The sequence below is a fragment of the Python bivittatus genome, unplaced genomic scaffold (genome assembly GCF_059951505.1).
Source record: "Python bivittatus isolate LINGU-HERP-01145 unplaced genomic scaffold, Pbiv_v1 ctg000610_np1212, whole genome shotgun sequence".
NCBI lineage: Eukaryota > Metazoa > Chordata > Lepidosauria > Squamata > Pythonidae > Python > Python bivittatus.
The window spans coordinates 8,760,174-8,772,521 of record NW_028277088.1 but is presented as its reverse complement, the minus strand read 5'-3'; the positions used below and the strand labels follow the sequence as shown (position 1 = coordinate 8,772,521).

Genomic DNA, 12,348 nt, shown 5'->3' with positions numbered 1-12,348 from the left:
GCCAATGGAGCCTCAAAAATCCCAATCTATGCATTGTCTAACATAAAGCTGAATTAGTTAATTTGTAAACCTGCTTGCTCAAAAACCTGTTGGCCCAAGGCAAATGCAAGGATTTATGTAGGGTGTAGATCAAGGCAGGCAGGCAGGCAGCCACTAGCCTTTTGGGTCCTCACTATATCCTACTTCAGATTACTGCTGAGGTCCCCACTTTTCTGGGCCCCAGTGCAGCTATATACACTCTGACTCCCTTAAACTGGTCCTGGATAATTGGAATCTTTATTACGAAGCCACTTTTTCATTATGTGGTGACATCTGAATAATGTTTCCCTGCAGCATGGACATCTTTTCTGAATAAATTAGATTTTTTTTCAGTAATGAAATATATAATGTCATCCTCCCCCCCCCCCCGGTCAGTCACCAATGGCTCTTTGGTGAATAATATCAAGGTTGGAAGGGATGAGTAAAAGGTTGGAAGAGGTTGAGTAAAAAACCCACAGTAGCTCAAGCCATGCTACTAGGTACCACATGTTTATATCAATTGTGTCATCTATGAATATGCCCCAATTATAAGATCAGTCTCCTTAACTACAGTTTTAGGCACATGGAACTGTTAAATCTATTTTTATCTTGAAACTGGCATATAATAGTAATAAAGGCACAGTTATAAATAATTACATTATGTAATGAAAAACTGTACATGAACTGTGGACACCCAAAAGGCATAAGGCATTTTATTTTTTTACAGTGCTTTTCTCCTGATTATTAGTGATTCTCCAAGATACCTGGAATGAAATAGGATACAAAATTTCCTGCCATATGAAATGGAGCTTTACATTGGCTTTCTACCCAAGAGTGATCAATGGAGATTGTTCATTCAGGCACCTTTTAATAGGTAGTGAGAAACACTACCCCACTGCCCTCACACTGTCTGCATATTTAACATTTATTGTGATCTCAGTATGTTGCCAGTTTTGCATGACCTAATTCAGTTAGTCCACTGGATCATGTTTGTAGGTGTAGTCAGATATTGTATCCCTATATTCATCTTTGAAATATTGAAGGCTGTGTTGTTGACTGAGAAGGTGGGTTGACCTCATTTTCAGTTCTAGTACTATGACCTTGAGGTAATGTTTGTTTCCCACATACTCATAAGCAGTCCAAGGAATTGATAGGCAAATCAAAAATAAATGAATTGTATGCCCATGTTTTACATGCACTAAATTGTATATTGTGAAAAAGCGTATTTCAGATGGTTGGAACATTTGAATTTCAAGTGGTATTTTGATCTGTCTAAATAAAAGGTATTGTGGGGGGGGGGGCAAAGAAACAGATGTGCCACTTCTGTTAAACATTTGTAAAGCCCATTTCAGTCTTTTACAATACGAGAGTACAATGAAAGCAGTGAGAGCAAGATTGGAAAATGTATACAGTTTCTTGCATAGAATAGTAAACAAGAAACATTTTCTACCTTCATTCTTTCACCCACTTAAGAGAAGGATTGATTTTGTTGCAAGAGCTCTGAAGAATGCCATTTATTGACTCCATTGTACCATGTAATGTCACATTCCATTTTAAGTATGGGTTTAGTGCTGCACTATGCAAGGTAAGTCATGTGAAACTGACCAAAGAAAAGAGTTGCCGGGTTTTTTAGATTGGGTAGAGCCTCATTCTGTTCTTGACCTGCTCCCCTCTGCCATTGGGGGTGCGCACTCTAAAATCCCTGACCTGGGCTATGGGCAGTTTAAATGAAAGATCAAAGGGCAGAGCGGGCATCTCCGTCCTGCTGAGGTGGGCCTTTCCCAGGCTGTCACACTGTGAGGCAACCAAAGGTTTTGTTCTGCCAGGAATCTAGGCCCGGTCTGTGAGGCCTAGTCCTCCTTTGTCTGGCCTGAGAAGTTTGAGGCCCAGGTTGAGGATCCAGTGTTGTTCAAATGATCAAAGGCATGAAGTCCAAGACATGAAATCTTTCTTTCCATTTCCTTTTCTTAGAAGAATGAATCGCACAAGTACCAAAGAATACCATTGCCATGGCTTTTCTGTGGTGCACCAGCTCTGGTCCTTCAATTCTAAACATTAAAAAATGCAAGTGCACTTTCGGTTTAAGGCCAGCTGCACTGCCAGCATCCGTGAACATGCTGGGGGGGGGGGGGCGCTTTTTAAGGATTAAGGCCTGTAGGTTTGTTTTGTTTAAAAAAGGTCTTTTAGGAATAAACTTAGAATAATTTGAGTTCCTGTTCCCTTCTCTGTTTTCTTAAAAAGCAGACAATAGTGCATTTTAAAATCAAACTAAATAGGAAACAATTAGTTTCAGCTGCATGAAACTAGAAAGCAATCAAAATCCTTGGATTTATCAGTGATTTAAAAAAAAATGTTTTATGAAGTAGTGTTTTTTTTAATATAGTTTAAATGTACAGATATGCTATGAAAACAGGCACTGACATTTTTAATTTTTTATTTTAAATTAATTTTTCTTTAGAAAATTATTTCTTATAGTCTGGTTCCTGTATGTCTAAGAGGTCACATTTTGAGGAAAGTTTTGACCTTTAACAAAAATCTTTTTTACTTACCTGACAAAAAGTCCTGTTGAATTCAGTTGGATTTCATTTTAAATAGACATTTATAAAATTGCACTGTTAGAATTCCAAATTTTTGTTAAGACTATACTTTTATGAAATTCAGTTCTCCAATTCCACCATTTCTCTTACGTTTAACATAAAATAAGAATAAATAAGGTAAATATTCTTAACACTAATTTTAATTGAATTGTTTTTGTACTTTTCATTTGAGGAAAGAGGAGGATATATTTCCAAATTTAATGGTGGCCAGAAGAGCAATATGCTAAGAACATACATTCCAGACTTTCGGTTCCATATATCATTCAAAGACTTGAACAATGTATTTGTAGAGTTTTGGGCTTTTATGCAACTGCATGAAGAACTTCCTGCAGCTTTGTGTGCCTGCACACTCTTCAGAGTAACTATAGGTACTTTTTATTTGAAATATAGCTCCCTCATTTTCATGTGTTTAGTTCCAAGTAACATTTGCATCCATTTTAAGAGTTTTCCGTGTTAAAAGGAGGATAGTTCAGTGCTAAAGGGTTGGGCAGAGGTATTTCTATAGCCATATATACATAAAAATGGTACCAGTCCTGTGTTCTGAATAATTCCACAGAAAAAGGAACTTTGAAAAGAACAAAGGTTTTAGGATTTGAAATTAGGATCAGGGAAGGAATAAGACATTCATAACATTATCTCTCTCCTTGTTCCTGGAGCTCCCACCCAGAATATATATGTGGAATGACTTTTCATCCATCCCCCAAAGTTCAATTGTACTGCAATAATTTATGTTCACTGAGAAGTTTGCTTAGAATGAAGCTGAATTTTTAATAATAATCAGTTGATTGTTGTCTTTACTGCTCTTAAAATAGTTCTTCACAAAATTCTATTTTAATGTTGTGTTCTGCAAAACATCAAGTAGTCTCCATCACTAAACATATATATATATATGTGTGTGTATGTGTATGTATATGTATATGTGTGTATATATATACATACATACACAGAGAGAGAGAGCCTCACACATTAATACATGTCTGTATTAAGCAAATAATAGTTATCTTTGAGGACAATTTCATAATTCTATTTCTGTAGTTCCACCTTTATTTAATCTTTATCTGAGAAAAGTTATATTCCAAACCTTGATTCAAAGGTTGTAATTCAGTTATATTAGAATATATAGTGTTACGTGGTTTCTTATTCTAGAAATTTAGGCTTAATTAGGAATCTGAATTAGTAATACTGTGGCTGAAATTCCACTGCTCTACATATGTATACATGTATAGGCATTTTTCAGGCTTCTACTGAAAAGTGATTACTGATGTATTTTTTACTCTAAAGATCCAATTTCTTGTTTATTGATAAATACCTCCATAGGCCTTGCCATTTTGCCATATTTTACCTGCCATCATCTGTATTATTGTTACAGAGAAGATACAGAGTTTGGATATTTTAAAAGGTATGAGTGGGATGGTTCAGAGACCTAAATACAGAGTAGCACTTGAAGCATTATTTTTAAATGTAGTATGGTTGTCCCTTTGCCTTCTACACTTTGAATTTTATTGAATGGCTAAACTTCAAATTCTATAGCTCATTAGGACCAAGCATATAATAGATGGAGTTGGAGGAGTAAGATCAGCAGAAGAACCTGAGGTCTTGCTTTCATATTTAACAACATTATACATTCACTGAAATATTGGGTCTGTATTTTTTTAAAAAGCCGTTTGCATGCCCACAAATTCTATATATTTATAATGGCATTTTTGAGTGCACTGATATAATCAAAAGCTGTATGTTCACTGAAATTTATGCCTTTTTATTGTTTTATTTTTTATTATTGTTGGTTGCATAGTCAGCCAGATGTTTAGGCTGGATTTGGCATTTTTATCCACCTATCCAGTCCTTCCCAAGGACCTGGGATAGGCAGATGTTGTTTGATGGTGTTAAAGGTATCGTCACAGGATATAAGCTGTTCCAAGTAAAGCTGCCTTTTGCAATTGACTGATGGTGATTTTTATGATTATGATTATTATTATTATTTTGCATAGACACAAAATCTTACAGATTTGCAAAGATAGTCCATGACTCACCTGACAAATTGCCAACTACATATGAGGTAATCAGTTCCAACACACTTTCAGTATAATGGCTATTGCAGTTTTTTTTTTAATCAGATAATTAACCCCTTTGAACTGTAAGCCTTAAAACATATTCAAATGCAAACAATGAAGTTAGAATTTGATCATAAATGGTAGCCATGTAATTAATAGAGATATATCTGATAGTTAAGATATTTTAAAATGTATTTTTAGATTAACTTTCTGTGAACCCTCCATATCATACAGCTTTTCAGGTTTACTGAAACAGATGCATAGTGTGAACAGACAAAGCAATGAAAATATTTGAAATATGCGTTATGGTCCAGCTTGCCTTACATGTTCAGAATTCTAAAGCATGCAAAATGTAACTGAAAAGATTAGTTTTCTGGATGTCATGACATACCTGAACTCTACTTAGATATTTTATCTGTTTCTTAGCAAGATTTGACATAACTACTGGAAGGATAATTTAAAATACACACAGGCTCACATAAGCCTAGAAATCTCAGAATTATTATAGATAACAAGTAAAATGGAGAAAAAAATTATCTGGTTGAGAATTAAATAGAGTTGATGCTTCCTAATCAGTTCACTATCTTTTGCCATGATTTGTTTAATGCTTGTTTTAAAAAATTGCTAAGTATTTTTTATACATTCAGGTACATGGTAGGGAGTTTCAGGAAAAAATATCAGGATTATTTCCTTACGATAATACTGAGGGAAGGAAAGAATTAATAGCAGAAATTATGGAATTGTGTTCAGATAAGCCTATTAATTGATGACACATGGCCAATATATTTAGAATGTTGAAAATGCTTTGTGACTAATTACATGCTGTCAGTAGCTCGTGAGGGCAATCACTTTGAACCAATGAAGCAGTAACCAATGGTTCATAATCCAGAGAGATGAGTATGTAAGGGTTCCAGGGAAGAAAATTTGCATGCAAAAGACAGTTTACGGGATGAATTAACAAAAGCTAGCAATAAAAATTGTGTGCTGCCAATTTGGAAGAGGCAGCTAAAGGTTGGGAGAGGAAGCACATTTGTTTAGCATGTCTGGCTTATGGCCCCTTCATGAGTTCCACAGGAGCATCAAACCAATCTCTGGATAACCTTCTGATTCTTAAAGTGATGTTGCTTTACAAAATAACTTCATTATTTAATTAATGAAATACAGAGTGGGTCGTTTATGATGGTAGCATAATTTTTTTAAATATTTGCCTGAAAAAAATCTGCATATTGTAGTCAGGACAGTTTAGTTTGGCTTTCATATCCAGGAGTCTTTTCCTACGTTAATGGTGGTTGCAAGGGAAAAAGTAGAGTAAATTTTCATAAAATAGTATTCGTGCATATTTCAGTTTGACATTTGCAACCCAAAATCAGCCTGAGTGATTAATCTTCATTCTGAATTCCAGAGCTTTACTGACTCTCCATTTCAGGATATTTGGGTGGACTTGCTTGTCTCAGTGAGCTTTTTCAGAAGCTGCAGGTTGATGAAGAGGTAGTGCAAGGACTAACCAAGAAATATCATTGTTTACCAAAAAGCAAGTCCTTTCGTCATAAGAAATATATTTAAAAAATAATCATCTTAACAGAATCATATCTTTTAAAACACGCTGTTCCTTGAACTGCTGGAACAAGAATAGGTTGCTTTCTAGTTTAATCACAGGAAAAGATTTCAGCATACGTTATAGACATTAGCCAAAATGATAAAAGAGGTGCCAGTATCACCAAAGCTATATCCAGTGTGAAATTTGAATAAACTAATGTCATTCTTGACGGCTCTCCAGGGTTGGCTGCTTTCATAGGATTCCTGCTACTTTGCCAGTAAAAAGCACCAAATGCCAGCAATATCCAGAGAACCTGTGGCCTTCCAGATGTTACTAAACTATCACTATATTGCTCACAATTGGACATGTCAGCTGGAGCTGCTGATATTATAGTTCAAGAACTTCTGGAGAACCATAGGCCTCTCTATCCCCAGTCTGCCACACATATACACCCAAATGGGTCAACTGGAAAAACAGTGTAAACTTTAAAATGTGTTAATTTCTTGATTCTAAAATGTGGAGTTGTCCAGAAATAATAAAACCTTATTGAAGGGAGAAGCACATTCATGCAGTGGAGGAAAGGGCTTTGCAGAATTACAAATAATCACAAATAAGATGGAGAGAGAGAGCAGGAATTGTACTCCTTAATAATTAGCTACTTGCTAAACAAATGTGCTTCCTCTCCCAACCTTTAGCTGCCTCTTCCAAATTGGCAGCACACAATTTTTATTGCTAGCTAATTTGGTTTAGGAGACAGGACTGCCAGAGCAGTTGAGGAAAGATGCTAAAAGCCTTGAGGTGGCACTAACCTCCATATTAATATGGGCTACTGTGAGCTCTGCATTGTTGAGCCATGCCATTTAACTTATTTAAAATAGCTTTAAGAGGTCTTCCCATTACAGTCCTTCCCAAATTTGCTTATATTGCAAAGCAACAATAAGCATCAACATTAATCAAAGCTAAGATTAATAAAACAGCCCAAAAAATACATTTTGGGAAATGGACATAGAAAACAAATGAACCTTTAGGACTTTCTTAAATATTGGTAGTGCTGTGCTTGATGAACCATAGTCATGTGAGACATAGATCTTTCCTAATTCCTCACAGCCCCTTTTCTATAGCTTCTTCCTTACACTGGATCAAAATCTTTTTCTGCCCAAAGGATACCAAGCCAGGTATCCCCTATTTTCTCCTTAATTTCATTTTGTTATTTTCAGCGGGTGGGTGGATGGAATGGATCCACCCGCCTACCCACAGTGTTATGAGCTTTTGTCATGTATGCCCATGCATGCAGAAAAGAAGATCTTCTTTACAACAGAGACCTCAGGAGAAAGAAATTGTTGGAAAAGTATTTACGTAGCAACACATTCTTCCTCCTATCCTTCAGCGCTGTTTTTTGTTGCCTTGCTGTATTTGCTTCCAGAGACTGCCAGAAATGCTGGTTGCGTTAAACACACAGGGGAGAAAAGAATATGCCTATCCCCAAGGTGTGAGAGCCAAGAAGAAACAAAGAAGATCAAATGGGATTCAGTGCGATAAACCAAATGTAGTTCACTTCCCAGAAAGTTTGTTGACCAAATGTTTCAGTTGTGCCTTCTCAGCTACTTTCTTTGATGGCCTAAGCAAAAGTAAATCAATCTGACAGCATTAGTCCTGCCTGTCGGGAGCCCATTGGGATGGCTTCTTTGATTTCACGCATTTGGTGCAAATTACATTCAACTTGCAAAATTAAATTAAATGCAAAATTATTTAATGGGGCCATGCGTTAACATTAGTTCTAGGGAAAAATACATGGCATCAGTGTGATCTAATACCCCATCAAGCTTTCTTCTATGACACTTCTCTCCTGAAATGTCTCCTACCCTTATGGAGCATCCATACTATGCGAATTACTGTTTCGCAAGCCAACTTTGCTATTTGCCATTAAAACAATTACGTAAGGTGTTAGAGATTGAGGCCTTTTCAGTGGACCTCCTCCTATGTTTCCGGATAAAAAGTAACCGTTCTCTAAGGGTAGACCATGCAAATTTAGTTTTCCGTTTCCAAGAAAGCTTTCTTCTGCCTTCATTCCAAAGAACTAAGCTGGCATAAAATGCAGCGTCATGCTACCTAACAGGATCTCTGAGTCAAGATACTTTGATGCTCATTTTGCTCCCTTTTAGCTTACATTCACGGATAACAAGGCATCCAAAACTTCTCCCTCACAAACACAAGAGTCCTGCTGGATCAGGCAACAGGCCCATCTAATGCAGCATATTGCATCTACAGTGACCAACTGAATGCATTTGGGAAGTTCATCAACCCAGATTGAGGATGATAGATAAATGCCATTGTTGCTTCCCAGCAACCAGTATTTGGGGCGGCAATAAGCAACTGTCAAAATTTGGAGCCAGTGGTATTCTGATCTTCCATTAAATCTTTCCCGTCCTTTTTTAAAATCATCCAAATTGGCTGTCATCACCACAGCTGTTGGCAGCAAATTCCACAGTTTAACTATGCATTGTATTTAAAAACTTTTCCTTCTATCAGTCCTGAACCTCCCTCCTGAGCCAGATGATTGAAAAAATATAGTTATTGCCTATCTAAGCAACCTCTGGAGAGAGAGAACTTCTGAGGAGATCAGGTTAATATTCTACATTTGGCTGGTTGTAAGATAACCACATGAGCCTTTGTTCACATTCTCATCAAACTTTGTTAGATAAAGTGTTGAGATAAAGTGTTGTTGAGAATTCTGAATCATTTGGCATGTATCTTCCTGCCCTCTGCGACTGCTGTTTTGGTTAGTAAGAAATACTCTTCCTCCCCAGGGGAAAGAAAGAAATTATCTTACCCTAAAGTTCCCTCTCTCTCGAGGATATTTCCCCATGCTTCTATTTGCTGTTCAGTCATAATCAAACTTTAAAATTAGACCTTTAGGTTTTTAGTTGATTCAGTAAGAGTGTTAGTATTTAAATACTTTTTAAAATGTTAACCATAATAAGTCCTGTAATTAATAGCACTTGTCTGGGCTTGGAAGCTAAGCAGAGTCAGGTGTGGTTAGTACCTGAAGGGAGACATTCAGGAGATACTAGGGCTATAGGCTAGACCGGGAAGTTCAAAAAACACCCTGGAAGAAAGCAGAGGCAAATAGATGGATGTGTTCATGAAATTACCAGGAGTTATGTTCCTGCTGAAGGAGGTTTTATCTTTTGTTTCTTGACTGCAGCATAGTAAAATACTAAGTAAGTAAACATATGATAGTAAAATACTGCTAAAGTCAACTTGCTGTAAAAAAAAATCTACCACATGATGTATGTATACTAAAAATAAAACTCTATTAATAAAATTGGTTTCAAAATACCAATAATGTCAATGGTCCCAACACTATTCAGGGGATTCATGGCTGAGCAAGGGACTTCAAATTAGGCTACATTGGTCCAACTTCATCTGTATTTCATCCATTTTACCCAGGCTTGGATATATTGTTTAAATGTTACAGCAGTACCATGGATAAATCCAAAGATGGGCAACTTCTCTGCTGCTTGGGCAATATAAAATAGTGGTTTGCAGTGTTTGCCTGTGTTATCTCCCATACTACAGTTGTTTCTTGTGTTTATACATGTGTGCATGTGTGCACGCACACACACACGTTTATACTTTCAATAATTATACTCAAAGTTTAATGGTGATTTAGGCCTATGTTAACATAGGACTTAGTATTGACTCCATTCTGAGAGAGCTGAATAAACCCAACGTCTTGCTCATACTCATCCAAATCTTAAGCTCCTTTGCAGAACATTTGTTTGAATCTGAGCTGGTTTATTCAAGTATAAGAAAGTAGGTTCATCCCCAAGGTAATTTTATGACTTCCAACTTGTCCACTGATATCAGAAATTTTGGAATTGGACAAAACAACATTGGTCTTTATTAAAAGGCTGGCTTTCAGTGATCTGAGAATCCCAAAGTTGAGACTTTGTTCTTAGTCTGTGTGTCATCTCATCAACCTCTAAGCCACAGTCCAAAGATACTGTTTCTTACCTGTCTGTAATTTATATTTGTTCTGAAATCACATTTGCAAGTCAGGGAAATAATATATAACTAGCTAGGTTAGGCTGACTTTATAGTTTGTGAGTGTGGTTGTTGTCCTTTCTTCTTGTTTTTCCCATCACAGTCCTGAACAGTTGTTTTTCAAATATAGATTTTTTTTTGTTTAATATATGATGATTTATTCATTTCATAATGAAATAATGGAATATTTCTGACAGAATCTTTTTGAATACTTCCTTCACACATTCAGCTCCAGTTCACATGGAAATTAAACAAAAACACAATAACAAATAGCTTGAACAAACTAAAGATAGCCTCTAAAAAATCACCCCAATTTATGCATGTCAGTGAAATAAAAACCAGATATTAGTAAATCATAAGTCTTTTATATCAAGTATGAAAGTGAAAACATCATGCAAACTGGTTTGAAACCCTGTTTTTTTTTAATGCTAACAAATATATATTCGCTGCTGTACAGCAATAATTAAAGAGATCCCTTTTAAGTACTATTTTTCTGCTATATTTATTGTTTTAAAAAATAGCTAATGCTAATAAAAGCTACCCTTGGATTTTCTCTTCCCACTCCCTTTCTTTCTGAATGCCAATTTTGGGAGCCTGCCAAGTCTGCTGAGAGATGACTGTATAATATTTAACTGGGCTATAAGCCCAAAGGGAATCCAAGACTAGAAGATTGACAGATGCAGCATGCATGATCATTGCTTTAAACACAGCCCAGTTGATATTTCTGTTTTTTTCATACGTTGCAGGTGCTAAAGAAATTGATATTGCTGCTACTCTGGAGCATTTGAGAGATCAGAGACCTGGAATGGTCCAGACAAAGGTACAGTCAATGAAGCCACTTAGATTTTAAATACTAATATGCCAGTTCTAAATATTGCTATTTGGGGATAAGCATCACTGAATTATACATGGCTAGACTTGTGTAGTTTTTTTATAATGCAAATGAAACCATTGTTGGTTTTGGTAAAATTCTTATTGTTGTTAATGTGGAACCAAATCCATCTTTAGATTAGTAAATAAAACAGATGCCTAAAACAAATCTTCATGAATAGATTTATTTCTCTCAAACATATTCAAAAATGTCCCCATAAGCTATATTGGAAAAGGATCATTGATCAAGAATATTTAGTAAAAGTTTGAAGAAAGGACTAGTACATGAGATACACTAGAGTAGGTCAGAGAAATGTATATTCCAATTTTAAAAATAAACATCCATAAAATCACCAAAAATACGAAGCCATAGGAGCAGCACAGGATCATGGATTCTAGAACTTTTATTGTACAGACTGTTCAAATCAAAATAGACTCTCATAGTTTGAATTTACTGTGCTTAATCTCACCTGGTGATTTATACTGTGTTGACCATGGTTCTGGATATTGGACTAATAGGAATTTTACCAGACTATAATAATTAAATAAATTATACTAAAAGTATAGAAATAATTTACTAAAATGCAGCTATAGTTTTCAGTTACTTTCATTTTTCCTGCCTATAGAAATCATTTCCAAGACTAACAATAATGGAAAATTAATGCAACTTTTTAAAAAAATGTTGTATCACTACTAGGTTTTCATTTTTAGAGACAGAATATATTCATGATATGAATATGAAGCATTTATAGGCAGTTCACTAAGAAAAAGTGTTGGGTAGAATCTATCCTCCATCTCACCTTCCTTTCCACTCAGTTATTTCACATATAGGAAGAAAATAGTGATAGTTACAAATCTAGTTTCTTATAGATTGTTTTTGAACAAAGTAACTGGCTTCCTAATTCTTCTACAATGACACATGCAATTAAATGAATTATACCTTCCAAAGTATCAGGTCCTCTTTAAAATAAATTAGTTTTCACAATTTGATTCTTATCTTCTCCAAACCTTTAGTTAATATTTAAGGCCAAATGTGTTCCCACCAGAACAGACAATTCTAAACACACACTTTCCCTCCCATGCAGAAAAAAATACAAGAAAATTTATTTTTTTCTCCCACTTCTTTTCATTCTCCTTAGCCCAGTGCTGCAGCAGAAAGTTCACTGCTCTTTTTATTTGCTTTGTTTGCCTTTTTTCCCAGCTTCTTCTCTCTCTTACTTGCCTCTGG

General features: G+C 35.7%; 1 protein-coding gene across 1 annotated transcript in view; it reads left to right on the top strand.

Moving 5' to 3' along the window:
- LOC103067064 (protein tyrosine phosphatase receptor type N2) overlaps nt 1–12,348 on the top strand; it is a 137,779-nt gene that overhangs the window by 117,578 nt on the left and 7,853 nt on the right. The window contains exon 12 of the mRNA XM_088150523.1: nt 10,997–11,070. Coding sequence (XP_088006649.1) covers nt 10,997–11,070 — 74 coding nt within the window. The remainder of the gene's footprint in view (nt 1–10,996; nt 11,071–12,348) is intronic.